This window comes from Cyprinus carpio, chromosome A10 (assembly GCF_018340385.1).
Source record: "Cyprinus carpio isolate SPL01 chromosome A10, ASM1834038v1, whole genome shotgun sequence".
Classification (NCBI taxonomy): domain Eukaryota; kingdom Metazoa; phylum Chordata; class Actinopteri; order Cypriniformes; family Cyprinidae; genus Cyprinus; species Cyprinus carpio.
Window position 1 is genome coordinate 13,883,799 of NC_056581.1, and position 26,190 is coordinate 13,909,988.

Sequence of the window (26,190 nt, forward strand, 5' to 3'; positions counted from 1 at the left end):
TTAGATCACCGGGTCAGAGTGACAACCAGCTGCAGTTTTTGGGCAGATTTTCGCTGGTATTTGGCAGTGGGACTGTGCAAAGCTGTTGAGTATTCTGTGAGCATATTGGCATGGGGATGATTCCAGCTCTGACACTATACCAGTCCTTTAAATGTGACACACCCTCAGAATATGGCATAGTGCATAGAATCAAAACAATGCTCTTATTTAATTTCTTCAAGTATTTTGAATGTTGTCATAGCGTCTGCAGTTTGATCTGTTTGTGTACCAAACCAAGGATAAATACAAAAAAACTGATCTGTGCTAAAAAGAACATTATTTTGTGTATTTAATGTAATGAAATGTGTTTACGTGGTTTAAGGCTCAAAAAAACACATTATTTTCCACATTGTGTACATTATTGTTGCTCCTTTATGTCCTATTTGATAAGATCAATCTTTTAAAAACATTGCCATTTGTTGTCTTCTGATTCGGAATTGAGTTCTCTTTTTCAACATCCTCTGTTGATTGTATACAAATGGTCAAAAAATGGAAGAGATTACTTAGTACATGCCCGTTTTCAGAATTATAAACCCAGTCCATTTCAGAGATTATTGAGTTATATATAAAATGGAAACTATCAATGTGCTATCTGTGCTCAGTGCAAAACATTTAAACTTTTTGCCATCCAAGAACTGCCAAAAAATAATGAATCAATTCTATTATTACTTGTGCTTCATCCCATGTTGTTTACCTGATTAGTTGTCCCTGTGGTCTTGGGTATGTTGGAAAAACATAACGGCAACTAAGATATAGGATCAGTGAACAAGAGTTCTATTAGAAGAAAAGATGTTAATTATCCCATGGCGTCTCTGAATCATGAGGTTTCCTCCTTATGTTTTTGTGGCATTGACAAAGTGACTGTTCCACCGAGAGGTGGTGATATAGAAATGCTTTTATTGAGACGTGAGTTATTCTGAATATTTATTCTTCAATGCTATAGAGTGACTTTTTTTAACTGTCAATGTCCCGCTACTGGGATGCCCAAGTTTACTTCAGTATATTACAATTAAATCCTAATCTAATCATGACAAACTATATATCATTGGAAAGGTCTAAGACTCCTAAATAGATATTTTTCCACAGTTTGTTGTTAAAAAATATGTAGGAGCAGTAATAGATTCATTTATGACAAGAGTGCAGCTCAAAACATATACACTATAACAGGAGCTCTGACCTTTCTCTCAAAAATTCCATTTGTTTCCTTTTTTCCTATCACATGTTTTAGTAATCAGTTATTATATATCATTTAAAAGCTTAAAACCTCAAAATTCATCCTGTGAAAACTGTTTTGAAATCGGACTTTGCATTACCATAGAGATGGTACTTTAAAATATTTTGGTGGGCTTCTCCCCCTTAGTGCTGGGTGTCATATTACAAAATTCATTACGGTCTTTTGGAATCAAAACGTTTTGGAATCTTGACAAAATACATATCGTTGGAAAGGTCCCAGCCCCAAGATTGAATATTTGGTGGTTATTTTGTGATAGGAGTAACGCTGAGAGAAATGTATACATTTGTAACAGAAAAATGCATCAAGAAATTCAATGGGGTTTGGATGGCACCCGGTGGCTGTTTGTGGTATAACGCCTAAACAAAATTGCATAGTAACCTTAATTTTTTTATTATATCAACTTCAAATTTTGAACACAACTTATTTAGACATATGGCTTTCATTTTATGCCAAATTTGGATTAAAACCTATTTTGTCAAATATGTATTTTATTTAAAATTAAAAATAGTACAGTACATTTTCTTTACAGTACATTTAAACTTCTGTAACTTTCTTTTACTTTCATGTTTTGAAATGATTTCACTCGTGCAATAATCTGCTGATTGTCTTCTTAAAAAAGAAACCAACCTTATGAATCATAACAATTTAAGTTTGAATAGTGCACTTACAAGGCTACTGTATGTTCAAAAAAAAAGGGGGGGGGGGGGGTGACAGTTGTGAGGTAAATGTAGTGTACTGCTTTTTCGATCTATTGTGTTATGATACCAGTAAAAATTTGGTTTGGGATAACCTTTCTACAGGATATTTCTACTATTACGATGTGTTACGTCATTAATTGTGATTGGTAATTATGTATCATTGCAGTGATTGGTCATTTGTTGTTTTTAAATGAGGTTGTGCCTGAATATTTTTTGTATACTTGATGAAGGTCATGGGACCTAAATGTTGTTAATAAAAAATATATGTGCAAGTATCGATAGTGTGTGGGACTGTTGAGTTTTTCCATACCAAAAGAGAAAATGATACATTTGGTCATGGTATGCTTACCAAACTACAAGTGCCCTTTTTAGCAGACCTGAAGATTCATAACAAAAGGTATTCGGATAAGGTCGCGACCTGATTTGACAGATTTTAAGATCGAAGTTTTTATCGAAAAACTTACCGAATATACAAATTAATACTGTGGACTGGACTAAATGTGCTCAATGTATGAGCTCAAATGAAGGTCTGCTGCAAAGAGATGGTGGTTCCGGCTCCTTTACCAAACTGTAATGGGTTTGTGTTTATTTAGATGACTTTGGTTCATGTTTTTTTTTTTTTTTTTTTACACATTTCAGTCAAACTGCACTTGAGTTAGTTTGGAAGCTTGTTTGGTGTACGACAATTTTCAGATGGCAGCGTTCACACTTATTTAAGTGAACTGCACTAACAGAGCAATTGGACCAGAGTTTGCTTTAATCAAACCAAACCTGACAGATTATTTTAGGTTTCTTGAATCAAGAAATACAAGAAACCTTGCTTTTGATTCCTAGGTTTAACATGAGACTGGTATTCTTACATCATATGGGCAATTTTTCCATAACGTAAATGTTATGTTAATCACTATGTAGAGAGTAGCAGCAAGACAGGACATGCTGCTGTTATCTGACTGAAGGGTTTGTGCCCTCAGGATGTTTCTGAATGAGAGAAACATCTGGGTTTTTTTTTTTTTTTTTGATGTGTTTTTTTTTCTTTGTACAATACTTTATGAATTTGTGGAGCAAATATTATAATCAGGCTGTGTTTGGCCTGTAGAAGAATGTCCCTACCTCTTCATTTGTTTTCCATGTCTTTTGTACACTAGAAATTTGTTAAAAGATGTATTTTAATTGCAACTTAATTATACAACATATTGTAAAAATGTCATATACTTTTAACTTATGGCCTGGATTCCCCTCTGAGATCAAATAATTCTATGGGAATTTTCTCTATGCTAGCTAGATGCTTTTATCCTAAATTTTATCAATCCTTCATGTATAACCTATATAATATATAGATATGACCAGTGTTGGGAGTAACGCATTACAAAAGTAATGCATTACAGTAACAGATTACTTTTTGCTGTAACGCAGTAGTACAGTAGTGTAAGGCGTTACTAATCGTTTTTCAGTAATATTTTACTTGGTACATGTTCAGTAACGCTTGTGTTACAACACACTTTTAGCCCAAAATGTAATTGTTCAAAGAAAAAAAGAAAGAAAAAAAAAACAGCAGGACCGCGAGAATCAAAAATGCCGTAAGTAAGTTCTATTTCCTGTTCGTGGTCAGTCAATAGTCAATATATTGTTAGCAGCCTGGATAGCCCACAGTCATTATGCTACACCATATCGCCCTTTACTGGATGTAAAATGCTCTGCAGTACATTTTGTCATTTTAGAATGAAGGGTTAGTTCACCCAAAAATGAAAATTAGCCTGTGTTTTATTCAACCTTGAAGCATCCTAGGTGTATATGACTTACTTCTTTCAGACGAATCCAGTCGGAGTTATATTAAAAATTGTCCTGGCTATTCCAAGCTCTATCATTGCAGTCAGCAAGTGTTGCAGTTGAACAGTCCACAAGTCGTCAAATAAAGCATGCACATCCATAATAAAACGTGCTTAAGAAGAAAGTCATATACCCCTAGGATGTTTCGAGGGTGAGTAAAACACAAGCCAGTTTTCATTTTTGGGTGAACGAACCCTTTACGTTCTACTTCTGTAGTTATTTTAGTGAAAATAACTCAAAAGTAATGAGTCATGTAACGCATTACAATTTTGAGACAGTAATATTGTAAGGTAAGGAATTACTTTTAAATAACAGTAACAAGTAATCTATAATGTATTACAGTTAGTAACTTGCACAACACTGATATGACTAAACAGCACATATGTATTTTAAAGCAGATGAAATTGACAGTTTTCTACCCCATTAGCACTTAGTATTAGCAAACATTGGATTAGCAAGAACAGCTAAGAATAATCAGGCTTTGAAGGAAGGAAGTGCCAAGTTTCATTACCCTAACAACATGTAGGCTTCTAGGTGGGGCTTAAAAAGTCTTTAGACCTCCCACCATGTGACACTGTGTACTTTTTTGGAGACCCACCTGAACGCCACACTTCATCATACTAGTAATGTAAGTTTTGATATGTGTTAGCGCATGTGTGTGATGTTTGCCTTTTAGTCCTGCCCCTCTCCTCTAAGCAGCTGTTATAGTTGAGAAATGAAAGAATGTTTGATAAGGTTTAAATCAGTTTTTCATTGTGTGTCCATTTTATAGTATGAAAGTCATGAATACTGTGTGCTAAATGCAGAAGAATTGCTTTCAGTGAAAACTTTAAGACTATAAGACAAAAAAAGAAAAAGTTATGAGCAGTGCCAGGTGATACATATACAAAATGACTTTAAAACAATAATATATCTTCATATATCTATGTATGTATTTTTGGACTAATATATGTTAATATAACAAATTATTCCACTTTAGTTGCAGAACAACCAATCAGCAGTCACCCTGTCAACTCTGACTGACTGTGGCTGACTGTAGCTTTATAATATTCATTTGATAAGTTTCACCAGCATGAATTGTTTACTTCTTGCTACACAGTGAATCAGTGAAACTTGAAAATGAAAAAGGATTTGCACATTTTCTGAAGCAAAACTTGTCGCTATCACCAAGCTATGATGTTGTGGGTTGTTGGTTGCTAAAGTGTTTTGAGTATTTTTAGCATGTTGCTGAGTAGTTGCTAGGGTGTTTTGGATGATTGCTTACTTAAGTTAAAAGAGCTCGATGAAGATATTCTGGTCTCTAGATTTGAAGGGCAGTGTTGCATGAGTTACACGGCAAAGATTAAAACACTTGGGGGTTGGGGGTTTGTTAAAATACTAACGTTAATTAAGTAAGGCCAACAGAAATTAACTCATTGAAATGTGCCCTCTGGTGGATCTGTGAGAAATAGCAGTGTTTTGTTTATTCACACATTTTGTTGCCCCCTTGTGGTGGGATTTGAACATGTTGTCTCTGTTGGCGAAGTTTGTGAATTGAGTTTGGCTGAATTTTCGCAAAAAATAATTAAGCTGCTTGAGTCCAGATTGTGTGTGTGTGTGTGTGTGTGTGTGTTTGGTCAGGGGGTACTGGGGTCTGCATGGTTATTTATATCCTCAGAGTACCCCCCCCCCTCCCAAGCCCAAACTCTTGCTTGACGTCCTTGTCATAACGTCGTGCCCCACGTTGAGCTCTGCTCAAGACGTCTGCTCATGGATGGCTTCCTGAACACTTGTTTAACATAACAGAGGGAATCTGATGTGTCTACCTTTTGTTTGACAGGTACAAGAATCAGGTAAAAGCCACTTTCTATTGTCATTTTGGAAATTGACATCCCCACTCGTCATTAACATACAATATATTTTTATTTAGGAGTGACTAAAATAAGTTTTGAACATCATGAGAAAGAGGAAACTGACAGAATTTTCGTTTTTAGGTATACTTTCAGAAAGCTTCGATTCAGCAATGGAGTGCTGAGTCACTGATCTCTTGCCTTGTGTTTTGACTAACTGAGTGTCATGCTGAAAGCTGAAATGATGCTCCCGCTTTGCATTTACTCCATTTAACAGATTAGATATTAATCCTCATTTCTTCTCTTGTAGCTATTAATTCTACCCGTTGACTGTAGGGTCCTAGTACCCCCAAAACCTCAACCCGGGATGACTGCCTGCATTTCATTAATCCTGTATTCTCCCTCTCCCCAAACCAGGCTTCCCCTCCTCCCCTTTCCTTTTCCTCTCCTCTCCTGAACTGTCTGTTTCTCCATGGCCTTCTCATCTTGTTTCTAATTTTGGGAGGAAAAGGGAAGTACTGTTTTATGTTTTATTGTTCATGAATTTATTGTCTGCTCAGGACAGGTGAACTAGACCCAGATTTTTCTTAATAATAAGATATATGATTGTTTGCCCTATATGTTACAGAGTATGACATGGGTGGAAAAAAAAATATTTCAATGCTTTTGTGTTCGTTTGCAAAATATTTGCGTTTTCTCACAAAAAGTGTCGCGCCCCCACAAGAAACTTTGCATTCGCACACAAATCTTTTGCATGCTCTCAGTATTGCATTTCTCCAGAAGAAACTTCCTTGTCCACATTTAGTAGCTTTTGAATTAGTGTCAGGTGCATGTATATGAGAGTTTAGCTGTACTGGTCTTTAGTAACTGAGAAAGACAGAGGTTAATCTTCAGTCTGACAGAGGGATAATGAACTGTCTGATGTCCGCCTCTATGAGAATCGCTAGTGCATAAACTGTATATCTAGAGAACAGAAAGAGAGAGCAGGGTCAGATGTCACAACCAGCACAATGTCTGATCTCTGGTTTAACTTTCCTGTCACTATCTGCCTCCGTTTAGGTGAAAGATGAAAATGTCCCAGGTGCAAAAAGCTTGAATGTAAGTGTTTGAGCAGCGTTGTCATTACTGACTCGGATTTCAGATGGGTGTCTGTTCTGAGATCAGAAGAGATTACGTCTCACAGAACTCTGCATTTGTTATTGTGGCTGTGGTTCACTCTAAAACACATCCTGTGTGTTTACTTCACGTATATAATCAGGAGGTGCTAAAGATGGGGTTTGTTCAGAAAATGGTGGTCCTTTTCTTTTAGGACAGCTGTTTGCTTCCAACCTTGTACTTTGTCTGTAATTACCGTATGAAAGCAGTTCATCTGTTTCTTCTCTTCATCCAGTTGAAATATAGTAGAATGGCATTAAATGAAAGATGACATTTTAATGGACACAGGGTGAGTAGAAGTAACTTTCTAAACTATAGGGTCCTAAATGCTCAAATGTGAATATTAGCAGGGGTAAATATCATTTTTGGAGACGAAGGTGAGAGTGATTGTATGTGGATGTTTGTTTAGCTCTGTACTGCTGCTGTACTCCAGTGGGTGGGGCCTGATGGCATCACACCCTGCTCTTTTTGTCCTCCAATCACTGTTGTAGTGGGAGGGGCAGCTGGAGGAAGAAAGATATGGAAGAAGCATGAGAAGGATGCTGAGCTAAGAATGTGTGTGCATGAAGCAAATGGGTGAGAGGTTTGCAAGTCATCATGGAGGCACCAGGCTGGAGGCCTGTTCAGCACTCTCAAAGTGGTGCTGTCACTTTCAGTGTCCCACAGAATGCTGTGCACAACTGCAAGAGCACCAGTATCATCACCTTCAGGATAGACATGAAGGTCTGTCTCCACATAAGAGCTCATTCCTAGCATCTTATCACTAAATGTGCACTTTAATTTGTTACTTTATATTGTGAGGTGATTGTGAGGTCTTTACAATACTCCAGGTTCTGAATTGTGTATAGTGTGAGAGAGACACTACAAAAGTTGTGTGGTTGATCCTGCAGGGCTGTGAGTGTTGCACTGCAATGACCTTAATTACTGGGTTTGTCTGTTAACCTGCCTGACTGTGCGGAGAAATGAACTGCAAAGTGCCTGGCCATGTGGAAGCAAGAGCAATTAAAAAGTCTTTCTCAGATGAACATTCAGTATTTGCTGCTGGGCTGGAGAATGTGAAGACCCTCTGATATTCAGGACGGCACCCATCCGTCATAATTTGGGAAATTCAGGAAACTCTGAAAGGTTGTTATTTGTGGAATTATGTCATAGCTATTTTGAACCTAGAAATAGTACTATTGTAGGTTACAAGGGATGTGAACTTTTACCTTTAGTTCTTGCTGCTAGTGTGTAATTTCATAGGTTTTTTTTCTTTTGTGGTGACCTGTACATGTGTGTTTTGTGAACAGTCGGACAGTGAGAACAGTATGAGTCAGTCTCAGACAGCTGTAAGTGGCTCAACTGAGCGACACCGAGGTGAACCATCAACAGCGGTGAATCCAGAGCGGCCACTGACTGTAGACCAGAGAAACAGTGATTCTATGAACGGACAACATGGCAGCGTTGAGTCTGACTCATTAGCGAGGAGAGGACTAAACCTGGCGCACAAAGCAGGGTCAGAGGAAAACCCATCATCAGCCACTTCAGTCCCCAAAACAAGTTGCCCCCTGCAAGCTCGCAGCTTTGTGGATGGAGATGCCCTCTCTTTTGGGTTGACCAGCCTAATGGACCGTGCAAGGACTAAAGAGCATCGCTCTCGATTGAAAGCTGCCGAACGCAAAGAACCTCAAGAGGAAAGCAAAGAAAAGATTGGTGAAAGTGAAACTGCCTCAGAAGAACCCCAACCATCCACCCCTGCAATCAGTTCACTTCCTAGACCTGACCCTCTTGCCCCTCCTGTTGGTTTTTTACCTTCTAAACTGAATCCTCTTACCCCTCCCACTGGATTCTTTGCAGTCGCAAAGCCTGATCCTTTGGCTTCACCTGCTGGTTTCATTCCAACTCCTAAACCAAATCCTTCTGCTCAACCTACACCCAAACCTGGTCCTCTGGCACCACCGGTGGGATTCAACTCAGCTCCTAAACCAAACATTTCGACACAATCTACAACCAAGGCTGATCCTCTGGCACCACCGGTAGGATTCAACTCAGCTCCTTAACCAAACATTTCGACACAATCTACAACCAAGATTGATCCTCTGGCACCACCGTTAGGATTCAACTCTGCTCCTAAACCAAACATTTTGACACAATCTACAACCAAGGCTCATCCTCTGGTACCACCGGTAGGATTCAACTCAGCTCCTAAACCAAACATTTTGACTCAATCTACAACCAAGACTGATCTTCTGGCACCACCGTTGGGATTCATACCGGCTCTTAGACCAAACTCTTCCACTCAGCTTATGCCCAAACCTGATCCTCTGGCACCTCCGGTGGGATTTTTTCCCGCCCCAAAGCGAGACCCTTTTGCCCCAGTGGCAGGATTTATCCCCAAGCCCAAAGTTGACCCATTAGCACCCCCTGCAGGGTTTATTCCTGTACCACGGACTGCTGCTGTGCGAAAGCCAGAGATACTGCATGTGTTTCTGAATGCTTTAGTAATGCATGTTTGCTCAGCAAGCCAATATCTTGCCATATCTCCTGTCAAATGTTTTTTTTCTCACCCTTGCATAAAGACTTTGACTGCTGTCTCACTTTAACCTTCTGAAGTGGATTGAAGCAGTAACTTTGATCGTATACCGTCTGCTTGCATACACACATACTGACAAGTGCTGTGTCTGTGAAGGTGAAGGGGGTGTCAAAACCTTTCTGCAGCTCCTGCTGGAAAACCTCCATCCCAGATTTCAACTATCGCCAACCAACAGGTGTGTCCCGCAACTGCCAAGATGTTTGTATAAGACAGTTGTGTTCAGCTGTGAGAGATATGTGTTGCCTGAAAGTTGATATGTGGTCAGTTGTATTCTGCATCATCAGTTGTATTCTGCATCATCAGTGTTTATGTCTCACTTCTTATTTTCAGCTGTTAACAATTGTTAGCGGTTATACTATTGTGTCAGTCTTGGTCTTGAATTGGTTGTAATGTTAGCATCAGGTGGTTTGATAACAATTACGCTGCTGATCCTGGTCAGGGTCACTGATGGGGCTTTCACACTAGCACTTTTGGTGTGCACCCGGGTTCGTTTGACATCAGAGTTCGGTTCGTTTGGATAATGTGAATGCTGTTTTCTGAACTCGGGTGTGCACCCGTGAACAATAACCCAGTCTGCCTAAAAAGGGTGGTCTGGGGTATGGTTCATGTGAACTCTGGTACGGTTCACTTCTAATCGTACTAAATCATGGAAATTAGCCGCTATTAATGATGTATGAATTGGTCAGACTGTGTATTTATGCATTTACTCACTCGCTTTCCTGATAAGCCTGACTGATGCACTGCAGCAGAGAGAATTTCTGCTCACAGAAATTGACTCCCACATACTTTTGGACCTTTGCATTACAGTCCTGACAAACAGACGCATGTGCCTTTCTGTGTTGTTGCTTTGGAAATTAGTCTAAATTTTACCTTAACCTCTGCCATTTCTTTCGTACTGTCTTTCTTTCGAATTTTAAGTTCTTATATGAAGTTTTTTGATTCTCCTGTTGATTTCTATTATGTTCACATTAATATGGGATTTGACTAAGATGCATTTTTACCTGCATCTTTCCCTGTTATTATTTATGCTGTGAGGACTTATTTATTTATGACTTTTTTGTGTATTTATGCTTCTCCCGGCCCTTTGCAGGCCAAGGCAGCTGAAGATCCTGTGGCTATACTGCAGGCTGCACATGAAGCTGCCAGTCTGTCTAAGGTCTGGCTACTGCGTTGCCTGTGTGTAATTCTGCTTATGTGTAAAACTTAATTGAGTTTCGTTGTGCCATTGAAGGAATCTAATCACCTCAGAGCTCCTGTTCGAACACATTTCCCATTCAAATTCTACTTTGGTGTATATGTACATGTTTGACAATTCAGTTTATTGATAGTTTTCTGTGCGTTATAGTTTTCTTTGTGATGTGTAAAGAGAGGATATTGATTCATTTTCCATAGCTAGATAGACTTCAACCTGATGATGTGCATTGCTCTACTGTTTTTTTTGTGTTGAATGTGTATGTCATTCTGTGTTGAACACGACTCTAGCTGTTTTGTTGTGTATAAATGTTATATTTTGTCTAATTTATATCTATATTAGCAGCGACCACTTCTAAAGTCACACCTATCCGTCTCTGTCACAGTTAATCTTAAGCGGACTGAAAATCTGAACTGAATTGGATTGAGTCCATGGACTGGAAACCTATAGTGTTTCACATTCTGTAACTGGTGTGTGTATGACAATCTCTCTCACTCCCTGCTGCAGGTGAAGACGGAGGAGCAGCTTGCTGCAGAGAAGGCCTGGTACAACACTGAGAAAGTCTGGCTTGTCCATAAAGATGGCTTCTCTTTGGGTTAGTGAAGTCATAGTCCATTACTCCTATTATGATCTGACTATTCACGTCCAGTTTAAGTAAATAAATGATGGTTTTGTTTTTGTAGCTACACAGCTCAAGATGGAGATGGGATCACTCCCAGAGGGGAAAGTGAAGGTCAGACTGGAGCATGATGGGACCATACTGGAAGTGGACGAGGATGATGTGGAGAAGGTGGGAGAAGTCTCTAACCACATGGACATAAACGTGATATTACTCACGCAAAAGCCAAGAAACCTGTTTAATTACTCTCATCTGTCTGTCTGTCAGGCAAATCCTCTATCATATGATCGAGTGGAGGATCTCTCCTCTCTTCTGTACCTCAACGAGTCTAGCATCCTTCACACCCTTCGCCAGCGCTATGGTGGAAACCTCATTCACACCTACGCTGGGCCAAACCTGCTGGTGATCAATCCTCTCAGCACCCCTGCCTTGTACTCAGAGAAGGTACGAATTTCACACAAAGTCTTAAAGTTACAGTACCTTTAGAGTTATGGCTGCAAGAGATGGAGTGACATGGTCTGTTTATATCAGGTGATGCAGATGTTTAAGGGCTGCCGGAGAGAAGAAACAGCCCCTCACATTTTTGCTATTGCTCAGTCTGCATATCATCAGCTGCTGACCACACGTCAGGATCAGACCATCGTGCTGCTGGGCAAGAGTGGCAGTGGAAAAACCACTAACTGCCAGCACCTGCTGCAGTACCTGGTCACCATTGCAGCTGGCAGTGGAAAGGTGTATTCAGGTGAGGAAGATGAGGAGGACCCAATATAGCACTCTCCTTTTCAGCTTTCCCAGAGTTCATTTTCACTTTTGATTTCACTTTTGATTAAACAAAGAACATTTTCACTTTTGATTAAACTGAACAGTGGCTATAAGTCACTATTTTTCTTTTTGATTTTTTTTTTTTAACCTATAAGCCATAAAATCATAATCAAATCGTAATTTTAATAAAATAAATAAATATAAAAATATTCTATCTATCTATCTATCTATCTATCTATCTATCTATCTATCTATCTATCAAATATATGTTCACACTTTATGTTAGTCAAGTGATATGATTTATCAAGTTATTCTAAAGAACTAATGTTATTTTATTTAATTATTAATTACATATATATCTACACTACATTCAGTTGTTATATATTATATTGAATTTTAGTTAATATTATATTACACTGGACTTAGCTAATAAAAATATAATGTGTGTTTGAGTTTCAGTATTGTTTTAGGATTATTTACATACAATACAGTATTTTTTTATTAGCCTTTATTTTGATCAATTTAATTTTTTTTGTTAAAGTTTGAAATTTTAATGTTAATGTTTTAGAAATTTTATCATTTTGTGCTTTCGTCATTTTATTTAGTTTGTATATTTATTAAGTTCAGTTGTACTAATTTTAATACTTAAACTTAATTCAGTTATTTGCCAAGTATTTTAGTTTTTTTTAAGGTACATATTCATAATGTTTTATTTCATTTTATTTTATTTTTCAAAAACAGTTTTTTAATTTAAGTTTAAAGTTTAATTCAAATTAAATTTTTATACATTTTTTGGATATAAAATCTATGATTTTTATTAGAACATTATGAACTGTCCCCTCCCCACAGCTGAGAAATGGCAGGCGGTCTACACGGTTCTGGAGGCGTTCGGGAACTGCAGTACAGCTATGAATGTGAACGCCAGTCGCTTCTCTCACATAGTCTCTCTTGACTTCGACCAGGCAGGACAGGTGGCCTCTGCCTCTGTTCAGGTAGGGTACAGCAAGAGCAATTACTCATAACTTTTAAAGACATTGGGAGATTTATCTCTAATTTGCTTTATGTCTTGCAAACAGACCATGTTGCTGGAGAAGTTCAGAGTGACCAGACGACCAGAAGCAGAATCAAGCTTCAATGTGTTTTACTATCTGATGGCTGGAGCAGATGCAGCTCTAAAGTAAACAAGAGACTTTAACACTAGAAAAAATTCTATCTACTTCAATTAAAAAACTTCAACAGTTCAGTTGCTGCCTTAGGCGCCTAAGTATAATCAAAGATTATATTAAACTCAATAAAAAAAAATAGTTAAATCTTGTAAGATTGTTGACCTGACTTACTGGTCATCATTTTTACAGTGTATTAACCTAAAAAGCATGTATACTAAATGCATATTATGTCTTGCATAAATCTATCCAGCCACCATGCCATTTTGTATATTCTGCAAATTGTCATAGCAGGTAATTATTCTGATCATAGCAGGAAACATGTACAGATTAAAGTTGTTCAGCTAATGGAAAATTATGCCTTTCAGGACTGAACTTCATTTTAATCACTTTGCTGAGAACAGCACGTTTGGGCTCCTCCCTCACTCGAAGGTAAGAAAAACCACATATGGCATCATTAGACACACACTTTATCTATTTTATCTGTATACATTGTATCATACGTCAAATGCTTTGTAGCCCGAGGAAAAGCAGAAAGCCACTCAGCAGTTTACTAAGCTACAGGCTGCCATGAAGGTCCTGGGCATCTCTGCTGAAGAACAGAAAACCGTGTGGCTGATCTTAGGGGCCATATACCACCTCGGGGCCGCTGGCGCCACCAAAGGTAAAGCTACCAGCTCCTCCAGTGTCTAAATCACCACTAATATCTGAATGTGTGACGCAGTAAAATACAGCACGTCTGACTACACAGAGTGCATTTTAAAATCTGTCCACTGAGAGTCAGTAGAGACTTTCCAGTCATGTAACTGAGAAAATGTTTCATTGTTTAGACTTCAGTGTGTGTGTGTTTGATGTCTAAAAGCATTTGGATCGTCTGGCCAAAAATTTAAATTCAGTCATTATTTACTCACCCTCATGTCATTCCAAACCTGTATGCATTTCTTTTTTTCAGAGAAAACCAAAATTTGGAACAGTGTTGATAACCAAACAGTTTCTGTTACAATTGATTATATTGTATTTTTTTTTGTCCATACAATGGAAGTCAAAGGAAACCAAAAGTGTATGGATATCAATTTTATTCAAAATATCTTATTTTAAGTTCCACTAAAGAAAGAAAGCCATATAGGTTTAAAACAACATGAGTGCAAGTAAATGATTACAAAAATTCTATTATGTTTTTTTGTGTGTGTGTGTGTGTGTGTGTGTATAACAGTTGTTGTGTTTGTGTTTTAACCATTTGTATCATGTGTTTTATTGCATATTGATGTTGCATGCTGCCCCCATCATATCACACAAACAGATGCAGGTAAATGCAGGTCTATCTCTCTCTTTCTCTTTCAGTTTTTAGACTGAATGCAGGTGGTTTTATTATTTTTATTTTATTTAGCATCTTAACAGAATTGTGTGTTCATCTTTCATCTGCCTTTGTGCTTGTTTCCACTCTCTGATGTCGAATGCCAGAATGAAAAATGATGTTTGTTCTCTTTGATCATCAATCCAGGAGATGAAAGTTTCTCCTTGTCTCTGGGCACTTGACTATGTATTGTAGTTCACCATAATGTGACAGATGTTTTGTGGTAACACTGCTTTTCTTTCGTGAATGTGGCTTTCTGACCCCTCAGTGGGCCGAAAGCAGTTTGCCAGGCATGAGTGGGCACAAAAAGCAGCATATCTCCTGGGCTGCACGCTGGAAGAGCTGTCGTCCGCCATCTTTAAAACGCAGGGCAAGGGCACCCTTCCCCGCTCCTCAAGTGTCCGGCAGAGTACGGATGATACGGATAGCTCAGGTGTTTTTTTTGTTGTTGTTAACATTCTTAAATATGTGATAAATGCTTCCCTATTTTATTACTCAAAAAGTGTTTTTGTGTGCGTTTCAGTGTCTAAAGCAACAGCAGCTGAGTGTTTGGAGTTCATGGCGTCTGGTTTATATGCCGAGCTTTTCACACTCATCATCTCTCTCATTAACAGGTAATCCATAACCAGTAACTGGTGTTTACCTAGAGCAACTATATTTATCGAATAAGAGATGAATTCAGATGTCTTTCTCTACTTTCAGAGCGCTGAAGTCCAGTCAGCATTCTCTCTGTTCTCTGCTGATTGTGGACACACCAGGCTTCCAGAACCCTCGTCAGGTGAAGAACCAGCGTGGGGCCACGTTTGAGGAGCTCTGTCATAATTACGCTCAGGAACGTCTGCAGATGCTGTTCCAGGAGCGAACATTCGTACGGGAACTGGAGCGTTACAAAGAGGTGCGCAAAACACACATAACCAACACCCAAATGTCAAACACAGTTCTTATAACAACACTGAATTACATGGCTGTTAATTTACCACTACCTGACTTCATTTTAACTTTTTTATTTATTGTATTTATTAGCAATTTGCCTTTAATGGATGGGACTGTGGAGCAGTGCACTACTGCTCTGAAATTGTACTACAACTAATTATAACAAATAATGCAATAAAATGTATTGCAGGGATCTTGAACGGCTCTTTCAAATCTTTACTACTTTTAACTTCACATAGAATCTTAAAAACACAAAGCTCATGGCACAAGAAAGTGCTAAAAAAATGACCCAAGGATGTCTATGTGACACTATACTTAGACAATTCATTTGTTAAGCTATATTTATTTGATTGAAAATACAGTAACATTTTGAAATATTATTACAATTTATAATAACTATTTTCTATTTGAATATATTTTAAAATGTAATTTATTCCTGTGATGGCAAAGCTGAATTTTCAGCATCATTACTCCAGGCATCAGTCTCACATGATCCTTCAGAAATCATTCTAATATTCTGATCTGCTGCTCAGGAAACATTTCATATTATTATCAATGTTAAAATCTTTGAGGGATTTTTGATTAATAGAAAGTTCAAAAGAACAGCATTTATTTGAAATAGAGAAATTATAAATGCTTTCTACCTTCACATTTGATCTATTTGCATCCTTGCTAAAAAATGCTTTTTTTTTTTTAAACTGTGTTAACACAGGAAAACATTGAGATCACTCTGGATGACCTGGAGCCCAGCCCTTCTCGCTCCGTAGCTGTGGTTGATCAGTCCTCCAGTCAGACCCTGGTGAGACGCACTTTCTAAATGAGTCAAAACTGCTGATGTTTAAAGTTTGTGTGTCTGTGTGATTATTTTAATAAGAACGCTGGATAAGTACTTAATTTTATTTCCATCTCTGTGTTTGTGTTTAATACAAAAGATTTAACTTTTGAAGGCTGAAAATGGAAATGACTGTCAAAGTAGGGCAAATTTAATCCTATATTAAGTATATATAATCCTATATCCTACATATAGTAATTAGTTGGCTGGTCATGGTTATATATACTGCAGTCCTTTTAAACCGTGTTTATAAGTATCAGAATAGAAGAGAGAGAGAGACCTGAAGGAAATGTCTGTGTAGAAAAGAAACCTATGATTATTTGACAGTGGATATTCATGTCTGTGTTTCAGGTACGTACTCTGTCCCGGACAGATGAGGCCAGAGGCTTGTTCTGGCTGATGGAGGAGGAGGTTTTGCAGCCGGGAGGGTCTGAGGAAACACTCCTGCAGCGACTCTTCAGTTACTACGGCCCTGCAGAGGGAGAGAGCACAGGTCACACACAAAAACATGCAAAAACACACAAACTCACATACTTACTGTACATTCTGCCCTTGACCAATTTATGCATTGTTTTTCTGCAGGCCACACCGTGGTGCTTAAAAGTGAAAACACACATCACTTCCTGCTCGGCCACAGTCATGGGACAGATTGGGTGGAATATGACACTCATGGATGGCTGAACCTAGCCAGGCTAAATCCCACCCCCCAGAACGCAGCCAATCTGCTGCAGAACTCCCAGAAGTAAGAACTACCCACAACCCTCTGCACTTGTCACTTCAGTAAATCAGTCAAAAACACAGTATTTTAAATTCAAGATGAATGACAAGAAGTGACAGTCAAGACATCAGATTAGGGATGTGCCACCCAAAACCGATTTCATTTAAAATATGATATTTTACATCTGAAACTTAAACTGCCAGTAGGTGGCTGCAATTCACCTCCTTAATGAGTTGAGTGATTGAGTCATTCAAGTGATTCTTTCAAATGCCAGATTCATTCAGTCATTGAATCATTCATTAAACTGTTTTGTTCAAAATGCAGACCCTAATCCTAACCCTAACCCGGTTTTCTTGACAAAATAAAACAAAATATTGACAATACTGTGTCTAAAATCGAACTCACTTTTTTTTTATTGATGTGACATTCATAATTGTGCTATTATTTAGGAAAACAGTAGTTTTTTGTTGCAAGCAACATACACAATGTCAGCTTGTACATAGTTAAAACAATAAACACATTATTATTGTAGACTATACATATTGCACACCCCTCAAGACTCGCTGTATGTTCCTAACAGGAAGAGCATCAGTGGGATGTTTGTAGGCCGCTCCAGCAGTGCTGCGGTTCTGACAGGCTCTATCGCTGGACTGGAGGGTGTCTCTCAGCTCGCTATGCGTCGGGCCACCAGCATGAGGAAGACCTTCACCACAGGCATGGCAACTGTCAAAAAGAAGTCTCTCTGTCTTCAGATTAAACTCCAAGTGGTAGGTTTTCAAGAGGGTCCTACACCGAATTTTTTCTCTCATGGAATTGTTCAGTTTTCCTATTAGTTGCAAGGAATGGCTAAAAATACACATTATGTATTTCTCTTTTGATCAGGATGCATTGTTGGACATCGTCCGCAGATCCAGGGTTCACTTTGTCCATTGTCTGTTACCCCGAGCGGAGGTTCTGAGGGCCACAGGGTCCCCAGAGGAGAGTTGTGACCCTGGACTCATGCAGATGGATGTGGCTTTGCTCAGGGCCCAGATCCATGGCTTCAAACTGCTGGACAGCTTGAGCATTTACAGACAAGGTGAAAAGAGAGACTGAAAGATCCAATCAAATAGATAAAATCAAGTCCTCTCCATTATTTCCTGCTGAATATCCACATGCTTTTTGCAGGTTACCCTGATCACATGGTCTTCTCTGAGTTCAGAAGACGCTTTGACGTTTTGGCCCCTCACCTGACCAAGAAACTGGGCCGAAACTACATTGTGAAGGATGAGAAACGAGTGAGTAGCTAATTAAGAGAATAATGAGCATGAAAATAATAAAACAAAGGCTTTAGAAATGACCAAAATGAAGTTTTGGGCTCCTCTCGCTCTTGTGTGCTGTGAGTCCAAGACAGAATGAACTCTGGGTAATCAGGGTTATTGTGATGGCTTAATCAAGAAACCCCAGCTGGGTCTCTGACTTGAATCAATACGCAGAGCAGACAGGAAAAATGTAGTAATTGCTCTGGGCTTTAGTGCTTACTAAATGCCCAAATGTACTGTAATTATCAGCTAGAAAAATGTCTCCATCCAGGGGTCTTCTTATCTCGTTTTAGCGCCGTGATTTGCCGAGGGGAAAGGAGACTTATATACAAAACCTTTGCACTGTGGCCCTGCACATGTACACGGCAGGCAGGGTCCAGAATTAACACTTGCCAGTGCCATGTGCAAGTAAAAATTGCCTTTGCCAAGTAAATAAAATGGAGTTATTCATGAGATGAATGGAAGCTTAAATAGGAAATGTGGGGAGATATAACTGAGAGATACTGTATTTCATCAAATTGCGATATATAAAATTGAAATTATGAGAAATTAGAAATGAAGCCGCGACAGTCATACTGTGATATATAAAGTAATATTTGAAGATAAAATTGTGAGATATAGTTTAAATTGTGAGAATTCAGTTCTAAGAAATTCACAATTTTGAGATAGTCATATTGTGAGATGAAATTGCAATTATGAGAAAGGAAATCGCAATTGAGATATAATTCATATTGTGGAAAACAGATACTGAAGTCGCAATTGTGAGATATAAACTCAAATTGTGGAATTTAAAATCACTGCGAGATTCACAAGAAATAAAATCCAATTATGTTTTATTTTTTCACAGAAATGAGCACGTGTTCTTGACTTGTACAAACCTGTGCTGTAAATAATAAACAGCTAAACAATCACATTGTCCCTAACCCTAACATCAAAAAATAATCCAAAATAAAATTTCATGGGCAGTTTGAAATATTAATGGCTGTTCAATTGACAGGTGTAGTAAAAAAGTCAATTGTAGACTCTGACCATCAGCTTTTCAGAGTAAAAAGAATACAGAAAGATGACCGTCCTCTTTTTGTGACACAGCAGAGGTCAGTCGCATTTCAAGTCCCAGAGGAAGTCGAAACGATGCAAAATTGGAAATCTAGAGAGACGCAGAGAGAAAGAAAAAGACAGAGGGAGGTAGAACCATGTCTCAGAGGAGAGGTTTTTGTGAAGTGATTTGAACAATGGCCCTTTAGTTGCAAGGGGCCAGCACCCCCTTTAGTGCTGTAATCTAGATGGGCCCTTTCAGATAGATCGAGTTCTCAAGACCTTTCCGCATGACAAAGACAGTGTCAGTGTCACGGTGAGGGCTGATGGTTGTCTGGACAGTTTGGGGACTGTGCGGCAGAGAATAACTGGTGTGTGTGTGTGTGTCCAGTAGGCCTACACTGGGGTCAGCAGTGTTTTTGTAATGTACACTGTGTGAACTAGACATGACAGTGTGTTTGTCATTGCAGGCAGTAGAGGAGCTTTTGGAGTCTTTGGAATTAGAGAAGAGCAGCTATCACATGGGCCTGAGCAGGGTGAGTAACACATACACAAGTCACTGTTCATTTTATCACTTCAGAAGCGTCAAAGGATGCAGGTGAGTCAAATTTTAAATTATATGCAGTGGATGATATTTCGTCTGCGTGTTTTTCTGTCTGCTACTGCGTGGTCCATCGGCTGGAATCAAGAAACTCTCATCTCGGCGTGAGCTGCTTTGTTTGTTTGTGTCTTTCCTGGTTCTTCATGCTGTCCTAATCAGTGTGAACAGACGCTGGCACTCAACAGTTTAATCCCATCAGCTGGAAAACCACAGCGAGCCAGAAAAAACAAAACAAAAAAAACAGTGGCGTGTGTAAACAAGCCCCGCCTGGCGCATTCCCAGAAGAATGGAGATTTATTGGACCATATTATAAGTTGGAATAGTTAGTAATTATTTTGTGGCAGCTGCAATTGGCGTCAAGGTTTGTGAAGGCCGAACTGTGCTCAGAAATGGATTAAAATGTCAGGGGCTCTTCACGAAGGATTCGAGCAACAAAACATACTGATTTACAACTCCACCAGCATCTCCTGTCAGTTCTGCTCAACTTGCGCTGTTACAGTTACTTGCAATGAAAAATAAACCAAACATGCTTTAAATGGACATTGATTCACTTGAGTCGTTCAGATGGTCTATTTTTGAATATGAAGCCAGATAAAATGATTGCACAAGTGTAATAACATTTTGTGATTTCTGAATTTCTTTATTTTAAGTTGTTTATATCTAGTTTAACATCCATCAGGTGAGACAGATGTTGTTTACACCTGCTGTTTCTCAAATGTATGTCTCATGATTAAATTTCATCTGATTTCGTGACTATGTGCATCAGGTCAGATAGATATGAAAAGATAAAAGAATCTGCTTAATGAATATATGTAAATGAAAATGGAATTTTATAATAAAAATAATAAACAATAAAAACAAAAAATAATTGAAATCAAATTTAAAATATTATACAAAATACAGTATATTATAAATAATGTTATATATATTAAATATAATAAAATATACTAATAATTAAATATTTACTTCTTTGATGAATAATAAAAGGAAGAAAACTGATACTGTAGTGTAAAGGAAAGCCACCTCTTGTTCAGTTTAAATTGCAACTGATACTGCAACATTTTGGTAATTAATTATGAAAAACATCCATGTGCTTATGAACTCTTATGTTACAGCTAAAAGTTGTCTCTGTTTGAAACTATGACTCTCTATGAATTTATCTGTATCTCTTTGATTGTACTCTTGACATTTTAAGACCATCATAATATGCACTTTTAACATGCTCTCTTTGCTGTTGTCTCGTCTGCAACTTTGCTTGTGTGTGTCTGTTAGGTGTTCTTCAGGGCTGGAACAGTGGCTAAACTAGAGGGACAGAGGGATGAACACACCAGACAGAACATCACACTGTTCCAGGCCACCTGCAGGGGCTTTCTGTCTCGACAGGCCTTCAAAAAGAGGAAGGTAAAGTCAATTTTCCATTTTGCTTCAGTCCTGAGCTGAAATTACAATGTCAATCAATCAGAATCACTACATTTATTTCTCTTACACTACTGTTAAAAAGTTTGGGGTCGGTAAGTTTTTTTTTTTTTTTTTTTTTTTTTTTAAAGACGTTTCTTATGCTCATCAAGGCTTTATTTATTTATTTTTCAAAAATACAGTAAAAACAGTTATATTGTGAAATATTATAACAATTTAAAATAACAATTAAATTTTTTTTTTTATATATTTTAAAATGTAATTTATTCTCGTAATGGCAAAGCTGAATTTTCGGTAGCCATTACTCCAGTCTTCAGTATCACATAATCCTTCAAAAATCATTCTGATATGCTGATTTGGTGCTCAAGAAACATTTCTTATTATTATCAATGTTGAAGACGCTTGTTTTGCTTGATATTTTTGTGGAAACAGTGACACATTTTTTGTCAAAATGCTTTGATGAATAGAAAATTAAAAAAACAGCATATTTATTAACAACCCAGTGCATCTTTTCTGAATTAAAGTATTAATTTCCTTAAAAAAAAAAAAAAATCTTGCTTATCCAGACTTTTCAACACTAGTGTATATCAGTCTGCTTTAAACATAAAATGCACACATCAATGCAGAGCATGCACCAGTGTTGCTGGTGATGTGCAGCTCAAGAAATCGAATAATGTTTTGAAAGCACCACAGTTTTTACACTTTTTGAGGGAATTAACCCACAAATTACTTACTTGTTTCTGTATAGTAAACATTAGTAGAACGTATTTTAATACTGAAAAAAAAAACACTTCTCTTAAGTGCTCTCTCTGGTTTAGTCTCTCTAGAATTATTAGTCATTAGAAGTTCTCAAATTAATAAAAGCTTCTCTGAACACAGATCACAGCATGCAGTTGGCCCTCTGAATCAGATCCTCTCAATTCTTCATAATGTGCATTTAATAAATTCCAGTCGGCTTTACAGTTTTGACTTACAAGTCTTTCGGTACTTTTTCAAAAATGTCATATCAAAGTCATACTGTGGCTTTTATGATTGTGTTTGCAAAGGAACATTAATCATTTCATGCCGTGTTGTTAATGCAACCGTCATTTCATTCACAGATGGAGATCTGTATCATCAGCCTGTTCTAAACCCATGTGATGCAGAAATTAAAGGAATAGTTCAGTCAAAATGAATACTCTGTCATCATTTACTCATCCTCGTGTCGTTCCAAACCTATATGGCTTTTCTTCCCCTTGAAACATAAAAGTTGATGAATATTTGAGCCATTGTATTTCATATAATGAAAATGAATGAAAACTGGGGCTGCATGAAAGTTTCAACCTATTGTATGATGATTTATGTGCTATAATAAAATATAACAACATGAGGTTGAGTAAATGATGACCATTTTCATCTTCACTTTAAATAATCTAAAACAAATCCCTCTCTGTCTCACAGATCCAGGATTTGGCCATCCGTTGTGTCCAGAAGAACATTAAGAAGATTCGTGGTGTGAAGGACTGGCCCTGGTGGAAGCTCTTCACCACTGTACGACCTCTAGTGGAGGTTCAGCTCACCGAAGAACAGATTCGCGGAAAAGATGTGAGACTTTCCATCTTACTCTTTATTTCATTCCCTGGTGTGCTCGCTATACAAAGCTTCTGTCAGTTTACAGTAGAGCTCGAAGGTTTATCTGTGTGTGTGGACGCGTTTGCCTTAAAGATGACATGATCTGAGGGCTTTTGTTGCATCAGCGTTAGAGCTGAGACTTCTCTTTGATTCCTGCTGTCATCACATCTCAATCCCAGCTCAAAGCATTTGCTTCAGAATTGCAACATTGTCGTCTGGCCAGATCTTGCCTGATCAAAAGATCAAAAAAACACAAGATCATATAATATTAGCTCAACAAGCCTCAGGTCAAAGATTGTCTTGTTCTTATCTAAATATTCAGTATTATCTTTTGCTGGAGATAAAATTGTTGTTTTGACTTGTAGGAGGAGATCATGCATCTGAAATTGAAGCTGGAGAAGGTGGAGAAGGAAAGAAATGAGCTACGGCTGACCTCGGATCGTCTGGAGAGCCGAGTAAGAGATGCAAGCATCTTATTTAATTTCAAATGCAAAGCAGGGCCTCATTTTTGCTGTCCTGCTTCAAGAAAACCAGAGAGAAGTTGAGAAAGCAAAGGGTGTTGTTTTTGAGTTAGATAGGCCGAGTGTCTCTACAAGGATAGACGATAAACTTAGTAAGTCTTAATGAAAATATAAAAATACAGAAAGCCTCCACCATATTAGAAAAACAAGCACATATGTGTGTTTATGTAGATCACAGAGCTGACAGCAGAGCTTTCGGATGAGAGAAATTCTGCGGAGTCCACATCCCAGCTGCTGGAGACGGAAACAAGCGAGAGACTGCGTTTGGAGAAGGACATGAAGGATATGCAGGTACATGAACTCCATCAATCCTGCTTCAGTCTTTATTAAACAGTGATGGGAATATCTAAATAAAGGACAGATGCTACTAGGCTAACTGTTTTTAAGTAACATAATTCAGTAAAATAGTATTGTTTTTTCCAGTGACTTAAAGATAACATTGTATGTTCAAAATATTAAGTAAAATCACGTGTTTTTAATATGGTAAACAATATGGCATCTTGATTTTAGTACCTTGTAGTGTAGCTAAGTACTTTTTCGTAAGTGTAGATTTACTGTAGTTGAACTACTTTAAATTATGAGTTGCTTGTGCCATGGATTGACTAAAAAAAAAAAAGTGATGAAAGTGTGTTGGAGATTTTTTTATAAACTGTGAAAGTTGTGGTAGGAGTATATTTTGTGAGTGGGCTGGTGTAGAATATACCTGTTCTTTTCTTTTTCTGAAACTCAGGGGAAGTTTGACGCTGTACAGAAACAGATGGAGTCCATGGAGATGGAGATCATGGAGGCCAGACTCCTCCAAGCATCAGAATTCAATGGCGAGGTGGAAAATGATGGCGATGATTCTGGTAAAAAAGAAACACAATCAGCATTTGAAGCTGATTATGGAAATGCTTTGTTTAAATAAGAACACAGCATTTTTTTGGCCACTGGGATGGAAAGAGGGCTAGTTTGGTCAAAACTGCTGAAAACACACACACAAACAGCTCATCAAAACAACAACTCTGTCTGTGTCTGTGCATTTGTGCATGTCAGGTGGTGAATGGAGGCTGAAATATGAACGTGTCATCAAAGACACAGAATTCACAAAGAAAAAGCTCCAGCAGGAGATGGATGACAAGCTGGAGACAGAACAACAGAACAAGAGACACTTGGAGAGAAAAGTTAGTATTGCACAGTAAATACACACACAATGCACACACACTAGGCCTGCTGACAGACTACACACAGTGTGAAATGTACCTGAATTCAAATTCTGCTAAAATAAATGATACTCTTACGTTGACCAGCAACACTTCAGAATTTTTAGACTTTTATAAACTTCACCTTCCCGTCTCTTTCTCTGTGTAGTTAGGGGACTTGCAGGCTGACCACGAGGAGTCCCAGCGTTCAGTCCAGCAGCTAAAGAAGAAATGCCAGCGGCTGGCAGCTGAACTGCAAGACACCAAACTGCACCTGGAAAATCAAGAGGGACGCAACCATGAGCTTGAGAGAAAGCAGAGGAAGTAAGAGCCAATCATACACACACATACCTCAGTCTCCTGCCTGGTCACCTGCTGGGGTCTGATTACAGAGATTTCTGATTATTGTTTACCCTGTGTTTGTTTGGGCTATACATTTACTTTTAGATTGTTTGGGCTGTTTGTTTTTGGGCTTGTTTGTTTACTTTTTGATAGTTTCACTGGTTTGTTTATATTATTTTTTGGGCTGTTTGTTTACTCATTTTTTAATCATACAGTTTGTTCCATCATAAAGTACAGAAAACAGTTTATTATGTTGTTTGAATACTGTATGATTGTTTGGGCTCTTTCTTTACTGTTTGATTGTTTGCTGTTTGTTGCTTAAGTTGTTTAATTAATTACTGTCTTTTGTTTGTTTAGTTGTTTAAGCTGTTTGTTTAGGATGTTCATCTGATTACTGCCTTTTGTTTGCTGTTTAGTTAAAGCTGTCTATTTACTGTCTAATTACTCTTTTGATTTCAGCAGTTTGTTTATTTTCTGATTAGTTGGGCTGTTTATTTATAGTTTGAGCTGTTCGTTTATTGTTTATTGTATGATTACATCTCTATTTGAGCTCTTTCTTTACTGTTTGTTGTTTAAGCTGTTTGTTTACTGTTCGATTGTTTGGGCTGTTTATTTACTGTTTGAGTGTTTTGTTATTTATATTGTTATTTTAAATTGTTATTTATATTTATATTGTTCATTTACTGTCTGATTGTTTGAGCTTGTGGCTGGGTTTGTTTATAGTTGGACTGTTTTTATTTGGGTGAGTGTGTTTAGTATTTGGCTGATGTTGCTCATAGCTAAAAAAAAACATAGCAGATATGAGACGTAGAGCTGGAACTAAATCTCAACATGCTTGACAATTCACAAGTAACCTGAATGCATAGACTTCATTTTTTGCTCACAGAATTTCCACTTTTCTATTAACAATGCAGATGAAAATCTGCAAAATCAGAAGCAGATGAGAAAATGTTTGCTTGAATGCCTACCGACTGAAGTTTGTGTTTGCTAGCTTATGACCATTATAGATATGAGAAGATTGTCATGTTGCTCTTGAAATTAAATGTCTCAAAACCTGTCTATCTTCTGACATTTCTGGCAGGTTTGATGTGGAGAAGAACCAGTTTCAAGAGGAACTACAGAAGGAGAGGAACCAGCGGGATAAACTGGGGCGCGAGAGAGATGTGCTAACTGGCGAGGTGTTTACAATCAGACAACAGCTACAGGTGAGACTCAAGATAGATAAGTGAATGTTTCTCTCTCGCATCCTTAAGCA

At 38.0% G+C, this 26,190-nt stretch overlaps 2 protein-coding genes and 1 long non-coding RNA gene across 7 annotated transcripts in view; 2 read left to right on the forward strand and 1 right to left on the reverse strand.

Moving 5' to 3' along the window:
- The window catches only part of LOC109097211 (unconventional myosin-XVIIIa-like), a 45,852-nt gene that overhangs the window by 7,914 nt on the left and 11,748 nt on the right, over positions 1-26,190 (forward strand). For 2 of the 5 annotated variants that reach the window (XM_042765305.1, XM_042765307.1), the window contains exons 3-29: positions 11,054-11,141; positions 11,230-11,336; positions 11,433-11,609; positions 11,697-11,907; positions 12,777-12,919; positions 13,004-13,104; positions 13,459-13,522; positions 13,610-13,754; positions 14,391-14,396; positions 14,713-14,877; positions 14,968-15,058; positions 15,147-15,339; positions 16,090-16,176; positions 16,561-16,702; positions 16,792-16,951; positions 17,508-17,694; positions 17,810-18,005; positions 18,095-18,204; positions 19,734-19,799; positions 21,137-21,265; positions 22,721-22,864; positions 23,257-23,346; positions 23,584-23,703; positions 24,143-24,260; positions 24,448-24,575; positions 24,763-24,917; positions 26,017-26,140. In XM_042765305.1, coding sequence (XP_042621239.1) covers positions 11,054-11,141; positions 11,230-11,336; positions 11,433-11,609; positions 11,697-11,907; positions 12,777-12,919; positions 13,004-13,104; positions 13,459-13,522; positions 13,610-13,754; positions 14,391-14,396; positions 14,713-14,877; positions 14,968-15,058; positions 15,147-15,339; positions 16,090-16,176; positions 16,561-16,702; positions 16,792-16,951; positions 17,508-17,694; positions 17,810-18,005; positions 18,095-18,204; positions 19,734-19,799; positions 21,137-21,265; positions 22,721-22,864; positions 23,257-23,346; positions 23,584-23,703; positions 24,143-24,260; positions 24,448-24,575; positions 24,763-24,917; positions 26,017-26,140 — 3,447 coding nt within the window. Of the gene's footprint in view, positions 1-10,454; positions 10,511-11,053; positions 11,142-11,229; positions 11,337-11,432; positions 11,610-11,696; positions 11,908-12,776; positions 12,920-13,003; positions 13,105-13,458; positions 13,523-13,609; positions 13,755-14,390; positions 14,397-14,712; positions 14,878-14,967; positions 15,059-15,146; positions 15,340-16,089; positions 16,177-16,560; positions 16,703-16,791; positions 16,952-17,507; positions 17,695-17,809; positions 18,006-18,094; positions 18,205-19,733; positions 19,800-21,136; positions 21,266-22,720; positions 22,865-23,256; positions 23,347-23,583; positions 23,704-24,142; positions 24,261-24,447; positions 24,576-24,762; positions 24,918-26,016; positions 26,141-26,190 lie in introns of those variants that run through there. The other 3 variants (XM_042765308.1, XM_042765309.1, XM_042765306.1) reach the window with 3 other exon arrangements.
- On the forward strand, positions 8,056-9,177 carry LOC122146465 (mitogen-activated protein kinase 7-like). Its single transcript, XM_042765312.1, has one exon. The coding sequence runs from the start codon at positions 8,090-8,092 to the stop codon at positions 8,819-8,821; it is 732 nt and encodes a 243-aa protein (XP_042621246.1). The 5' UTR covers positions 8,056-8,089; the 3' UTR covers positions 8,822-9,177.
- The window catches only part of LOC122146466, a 44,154-nt gene continuing 40,822 nt past the window's right edge, over positions 22,859-26,190 (reverse strand). Inside the window, exons 4-6 of the long non-coding RNA XR_006161008.1 lie at positions 24,739-24,867; positions 24,116-24,257; positions 22,859-23,121 (exon numbers count right to left, since the gene is read on the reverse strand). This is a non-coding gene — a long non-coding RNA (uncharacterized LOC122146466). The remainder of the gene's footprint in view (positions 23,122-24,115; positions 24,258-24,738; positions 24,868-26,190) is intronic.